Raw genomic sequence first — 7,747 nt, forward strand, 5'->3', positions numbered from 1 at the left:
AAGTAGAATGAGTTCAATATTAAAAACCTTAAAGGTTAAATCCATAAAGTTTTAATTCTGAATCCGCCTCTGATACTTCCGTGTAAGTACACTGCTAAAACTACTCTAAAAGAAAACTAGGTATGAGAAGGAAAACAAAATGGCGTAAAAGGTGGAGATTTGATACAAACAATTTCAAATTGCATGAAAATAGCAAATTAATATAATAGCCGCGAATATAGATTTAACCAAATTTAAAGAGACAAAAAAAAAAACAGTAGAGAAACAAAAAAAAAAGAAAAAAAAAAGAGAAGAGAAATATTGGAAGAAACTAGAATCCATTCGTCAGTTGGTCCGAGCAAAACTCTCATAAAAATAAAAACATGAAACAAAAACGAACTTAAACTTAATTGCTAGCATTGCATATAAATCTATGTTAAACATAATCCCACAAAACATTTCGTCAGCCATTTTCAAGAAAATTCACGTTACCATGCACGTAACAATTATATCACCCACCTCTTGTTAATATTTCTCAATCATTCCACATTGAGAAAACACCAGGATTTGATCCTTGAACTGATGAATCTCCTGACCAACCATTGTAATTACTTCCAGTAACTGGCATATTATCATAATCAACTTTCACAAGTGCAACTTCCTCTCCATTTCCTCCTCCTACTCCATTACCTGATTTTGAATTTGAACTTATAACGCCGAGTCCAGTTGAATTACCAAAATATCCTCCAGTACTGTAACTTCCAGTACTCGAACTTCCTCCACCATTCTCCATCAACCCATGCAAGAAAACCGGATTACTCTGAAGATAATTGTTGTAGAATTGATGAGTAGAATCGTAATGAGTATTCTGCGATGCGGGGTGAAGTTGAAGTTGTGTTTGGAGATAACTCTGGTGAAAAAGTGATGATTCTTGATTTTGGAGAGTCATTAAGGGTTGATGAGATTCAATACTAAAGGGCTGTTGTTGCAATAAAGGATAGGCGTGTAAAGGGTTATTTGAAGAATTACTTGAGTTACCATATTGGAAACTTGAGTTTAGAGCTATCATTTCTTGATCTCTTTTTCTTGAGGATTCAAGAGCTTGTGCTTCTTTTAGCCTTTTTGCTGCTCCTCCTCCTATAGGAAGAGTGTTGCTTTCGAGTATAGCTTTCACATCATAACGATTCATGTCGAAATTTGTCACTGCATTTAAGCCTCTGAATTTTATTGCTGCTATGTCATATGCTTCTGCTGCTTCTTCCTCAGTAGCTGCATGGAACATTCACTAGAAATTAGAATGGCCATTTTTGCTTTGAACTAGGGATATAACTTACTTATATAGATTGACACTGTAATTTTTTTAACACTATCAGTATATTATAAGTTATTGTAGAGCAGTTAACGTGCCTTATTTTATAGGTTGCTAATCTCACTTGTTTTAGAGCTAACCGCAGGATATAAAAATTACTCCTACTCTACACTATCGGCCTATAGAAGAAAAAAATGAAAAGCAATTACTCCCGCCGTTTCAAATTAGACGAGATACTTTACTTTTTACTCTGTTCAAAAATAAATGATACATTTCTAAATTTGGAAATAATTTAACTTTAAACTCTTCATTTTACCCATTTTACCCTTAATGAGAAGTTTTTATAACCACACAAATGTCATGGCCCCGCAAAACGTTTACCCCGTAAGCAGAGGCGATCCAAAATTCAATATTTATGGGTTCAACTTTAAGATTTTAGTATTGAACCCATTATATTTTTAAAGTTATGTGTTCAGATTTACTATTTGTTCCAACTTTAATGAATTTTTACATATAAATTTATACCTCGCGTCAAAAGTTATGGGTTCAATTGAATCCGGTTCTTTTACCTCACATCCGCCCATGTTTGTAAACTTTTAAGACCACAAGTTTCAAAAACCTTGTTCTTTATTCTTAAACTCTGTGCCGAGTCAAACTAAATCCTCTAATTTGGAACGGAGGGAGCTGAGTACAATATTATGCTGAGTTTAAGTACTTCTATACACTGGCATGAAACGTGTAAATAATATTTACGCTATTATGATCACCTAAAGTAACAGATCATAATAAATGAAATTTATAGTTACATGATAAATAAGGAAAACCATCTTCTACATGTAGTAAGTTACTTCATACTATAGTGTAAAAATTATTTATACTATTTCTTACTGAAAGTTCCCAAGTAGAGATCTTTGTTTCCAGCAACTCTTCCAATCCTTGCTTGCCATCTTCCATGCTGGTGGTGCCTGCTCCCAGATATGTCAGACAGAAAAAGAAAATTGAAGGATGAGAATAAAGATAGGAAATTTCATTTTTTCCTTTTATCTATATGAAGTTTTAATTGGGAATTAAAAAACAAGACTAGGAATACCTTGTTACACCACGATACATTGATGCACCCCTGGAGAACCCACTACTCTTCCTGGAATTATAGCAAGAAAAATTTCAAGTAATTAATCCAATGATTAGGGTTTAAAGAAACAAATTTAACTTATACCTACTACAGTGCAGTGATCTTCTTTATTATCAGTGTATTTTGACGTGTTAATTATAGCCATTACTATGTATTTTTAAGTTACTAATTCCAGTTTTTATGGTAATTACCTTTCGGTTGATTTGACAGTATAAATAATCTTTTATAGATTATAGAAATCAAAACTTTAGAAATATAAAAGAAAAAACAAACAAAATTGTAAATACAAATGAGTATGAAGGGGTTAAAAGGAGTTGTCAGTGGAAAGAAGCTATGGTCAGTCACTGCCAAGCTTTTCTGGTTCTATTATATATGGTGCCAATAATTGGTTACAATAAAAAGAATACTAGTTTACTCAGACTATTAATTTCCTATTAAAATAGAATTTCTAGAGCAAAGAAAATTAAAAATATAATAGATGGAATAATAACAACAATTATAAAAGGTTCTGACCTTCTAATTGCAGCAACAAATTCTTGCCTTGTCATGTGCTTCATATCTTCCAGTTCCTTCTCATAGTTGCTAATCTGTTCTCATTAAATAATGAATTAATAAACATGTCAGAACCAATGCAAGCATTTTTATTTAATACTTCATCTATTCTATAATTTATATTTTAATGTTTTAAGTAAGGCTAATTACTGGGAAATTAGTAGTGGTAGATGTTCCCCAGTATTTCAATGCAGCAAGATCATAAGCCCTAGCTGCCTTCTCCTCCTTATCATACCCTCCTGCTCGAAAAAATAATAAAAAGAATTAAAGAAGATTAACATTTTATGTAAAAATAAAATTAAACACATGGAAGTTGAACTCATAATCTGATAATTTACTTACCCAAGTACACTGCAAGTGATAAAAATTAGCAGCCACCCCAAAATGAAGAAAAAAAATAGTTAGCAGTAATTAATTGGAGAAAAAAGGAGATTGATTTAAAAAAGAAATAGCTTTAAAATATTATTCAGATTGAAATTTCACCTTGACGACCCTTTCTTGATTGCCCTTCCCTTCTACAGCTATTATCCCATAGATGTGCTTCATATCTTCCTGTCCATCTATGTCTACATTTCCCAAAACAAAAAAAGCATACATAAAAACAAAACTTTTTCTCCTTTGGCTTAGGAATTTCATAATATGCTGGCTCGCATAAGCCTGTCCAGCCTAAAAGGCACGACCAAGTCCAGAACGAGTACGACCATTATAAATTTAATTTAGGCATAGGAATAACATGATGAGAAATCAACAAGAATAAAAGAAAGAAATTTGTAAGTATTTAGGCATCGCACGAGCCTGACCAGCCTAAAAAACACGACCAAGTCCAAAACAAACATAACCACTCATAAAATGATGAGAAATCAACAAGAATAAGAGAAGCAAACCCTAAGTTGATAAGAAAACTTTACCTAGTTACACCTCTATAAATTGATGTTCTTTGGCCAAAAGTATCCAAAGTCCTTCTAGGTACAGCTTCAACAATACTAGTATTACTATTTTCACTTGCATTTGCTGTAGTAGTGGCAACACTTGGACTAGCACTTGTTTCACTAGTTGAACCTTTTCCACTTCCCATTGATAATGTCAAAGATTGAATATTACAAGCATTTTCTTGAAGTTCATAGTTGCCTGTTGGAGCTAAAGCATTTTGCATTGGCATAAGGCTATTGTTTTGAAAAAGATAATCTGAATCGTTCGATTGGATTTCGTTGTAATGGACTAATTCAGATTGGTTTTCATCAGATTTGTTCACTCCAAGAAAATCAGCCACCTTTGGAACTTCATTGCTTCCTTGTGTGTTCATTAAGTTCCATTCTACAAAAAATTATGAATTACTGATGAGATTAATCACACATTTTAACATGCAGAAAATACGAAAAAAAAAAATAGTATACCTTGGTTTTGGAAGGGATTGTCAATGGTCTCATTCACTAACCCTAAAGTAAAGTGATGAGATTGAGTTGTTTGTAGATGTGGAGGTAAAGATGAATGAGTGGGAGATAGTGGAAAAGATAGCCAGTTGTTTGAATTCATTTGAGCCAAAGATTTTCTTGATAATTTCTTGAATCTAATGTGTTTGGACCAATGGATCAATTCCTGCACATGTTCAAAAGGGAAAAGAAATGAATAAAACAGAAGAACAACAAATCATAAATACATTATTAGTAACATATATAATCATACATATATACAATAGAAGCATGAAACTGACAAAAGAATGAATTACCCTAAAAAGTATATGAAGAGACTCTCTTTCTCTCTCTCTTTCTCTCACTTTCTCCCCCTTTGCCTCTCTTTGGTTTATTTCATTGTTTCACTCAAGTATGAGGTTTTAGTAGAGGGAGAGAGAGGAGAGAGAGAGAAAGGAATGAATAGGTGGAAAGAGAAATAAATATTGAGAAAGAATGGGGTATTTAAATGACTGATTTTTTTTTCCTGCCAAACCCCATTGTAAAGAATGGTCAATTTTTTCAAATGAAGCTGACTGTGTTCACCACATTCCAACACTTAAGAATATTGTTGGAGAGGGGAAGTGGGTTTGCTTTAATTTAATTCAGGAGTTAAGACATTCACATTTAATTTACAATGCAAACATCTTTAGTATAGTTTAATACTATGTAATAATTATAATTTTATCAAAATATCAACAATAATAAATCCAGTAAAATCTCACAAGTGAGGTTTGAGGAGGATAAAGTTTACGCAGATCTTACCCCTACCTCAATGAGCACAGAGATTATTTCCGATAGACCCTCGGTTATCAAAGTATCAACTAGAGTAATATTTATGATAGATATTTATTAATTATCTAATAAAAAACTTAAACGTCTATATTATTTACACACAGGTGTATTACACAAAATCATCTATTTATAATTATTGTATCGATCATGTATATTTATTTTACACAATCAGGTTACGTTACCTACAACAAACATATAGATTCATGGTAAGTCTAATATGATAAAACGACTACAATAATAATTAAGTATCAATTTCGAACAAATGAGTCGACTATAAGATCAAAAGTAAAAATCTTTACAATATAAGTACATACAAAATAAAACCTTATAATAAAAGGCCACGAGTGTCTTACTATAACAAAAGCTGGTGGTCCTTTCAGTCTTTGAACTAAGACAAACCTACAGTTCCAAATGGAAAAATCCATTCTTTTTTACCAAAGGGTAACCCTACACAGAATATTAATTGAAGCAATATTTCCAAGTTGGGTTTATTGGAACTCTCTTAAATACCTCGTGGAGTGTAAAACATGACACCCCAAAGGCCAGCATTCCCACACTACACAAATCATCTCCTTTAGACTAAATTTTGACAGTTTTACATAAAGTTAATTACCCATCTCTGATCTCTTCCCTTTCACTCGTGCAACCACTTGTATATTCATCCACACCAGTCAAACATATTCTTTTCTTAGCCAAGAAAGCAATTGACATTAGACTCCACCTATTATCAACTTTAGTAAAACTAAAATTTTTACTAAGGGGATTAAAAAAAAAACACGAAAAATTTAAAAAATATATTCAACATCTAATATATATATATATATATATATATATATATATATATATATATATATATATATATATATATATATATATATATATATATAAATTAACTGCAATTGTTTTTGAATTTTTGGTGAAGGAAGTTCAAATGAAGCTTCTTCTGCTCCTCTAGCTGCACCATTTTCAACTTAAATCTATATTTCAATTTCAAAATCCATTCTATGTCAAGTGTAAAACAGTTATGCCCAAGAATGAACAGTGAAACAGTGTCAAATAAGCCACTGCTATATTTTAAACTCAAAATTCATAAAAGACGACTTTAAGGGAGATAAAATAGGGGGCAATATACCATATATTTTGCTACTTTGGGATGACTACACGTTACATCATAGCAGTAGTTGTGTAACATATATCACTATATTGTCACAAAAACATAGCTCAATAAGTACCGAATGATCTTCACATTGCACTAGCAAGCTATTTTGAAGGGCAAAATGGGATGGATGTTAATTCTTAGAAATTAAACCAAATACGATTTAGGGAGAAATAGAACAATGTAAATTCAATTGATTTTTAATGACAAGCTGCAAAATTTGATATCATATGATTTTTATAAATGCACAATTAAATGCTATGCTAAACATAGTACTATAGTATAGGAGTTCTCTTTAAATGTGTAGCCATGAAATAACCAGTCAGTGGAGTGGATCCCCGAGTAGAAATAGAAGCCCTAGTGCAATGTGTACGGATAATTAAATACTTAATGTGAAAATATCCGACATATTAAATAATAAAAGTACTGCGATTGAGTAAATTTTACTCTATTAATAAATTTAAACAAGTATAATAGAAAACCTATTAATTGGAGAGAGATGAAACGATCTTTGATTGGGTTTCCAAGTAGAATTCTGTTGACCGTCTAATTGGAAATCGCACTCGTCAAAAGATTAAAAAACATAAATTAAAATGTTATTTCATATTTTATTGTTCTTTTATTAGTAATTAATTATTTAAATATTTGTGTTTGCAGTGCATGTCGACTGCAAACTAGAAGATTATACTGCTGTACAGAAGTCTCTTTGTTTCTGTGCCTTTTGTCTTCCACTCACAGGCTAAAATCTCAGTCAAATAAACAGAATTTCAAAGAGTATCATTTATAATTAACCACATCACAGTTTAATTTAACCCTTCATTAAACTAAGTTAAGCATATGGTTAATTAAGCAACTATATATAATATTTCTAATATCCAGATGAAAAGCTGACCTGCTATAGACTATTTTGGTCAGGTTATCTGCAAAACACTGCCCATGCAATCTTAGGAAAGTCATTAATTATAAATAAAGTAAGAAATATCTTCGAGAAAATAACTTTTTAAAATCTTAATTGGGGAAATATAATTATGTTCAACTTTTATATGCACTAACATCATAAATATTTTTTCACACAATCATTCACCCCTACATGTAACTATCCATAATAAATAACGCAATTTGATACAGTTATACTGGATTAATTATGCTGAGATATAGTTATACTGGGATATAGTTATCCTAGTATTATTTCTTATTAACTGTTTAGTATATTGTATCAATTCTGAGATTTTTAATTTTACTATTTTATTCTATGATTACTGTTCCACCCTCTTATAGACATAAGTTATCATGATACTATTTTTAATTCTAGTATAACATATTCCCAAGATTAATAACCATACAAGAGATATAAGATGACACTAAATTTTTATCCC

The 7,747-nt window shown here is 31.3% G+C and overlaps 1 protein-coding gene across 1 annotated transcript; it reads right to left on the reverse strand.

The window, feature by feature from the left end:
- Positions 1-205: 205 nt before the first annotated feature.
- LOC107822342 (AP2-like ethylene-responsive transcription factor PLT2) lies at positions 206-4,864 on the reverse strand. The gene is made up of 10 exons (XM_016648869.2): positions 4,699-4,864; positions 4,367-4,568; positions 3,881-4,286; positions 3,456-3,538; positions 3,315-3,323; positions 3,123-3,211; positions 2,934-3,007; positions 2,379-2,429; positions 2,177-2,253; positions 206-1,248 (listed from the first exon to the last, which is right to left on the reverse strand). Exons 2-10 carry the CDS (start codon positions 4,503-4,505, stop codon positions 515-517), a joined length of 1,662 nt encoding a protein of 553 aa, XP_016504355.1. The 5' UTR covers positions 4,506-4,568; positions 4,699-4,864; the 3' UTR covers positions 206-514.
- Positions 4,865-7,747: the final 2,883 nt, after the last annotated feature.

Source organism: Nicotiana tabacum, chromosome 9 (assembly GCF_000715075.1).
Source record: "Nicotiana tabacum cultivar K326 chromosome 9, ASM71507v2, whole genome shotgun sequence".
NCBI classification, from domain to species: domain Eukaryota; kingdom Viridiplantae; phylum Streptophyta; class Magnoliopsida; order Solanales; family Solanaceae; genus Nicotiana; species Nicotiana tabacum.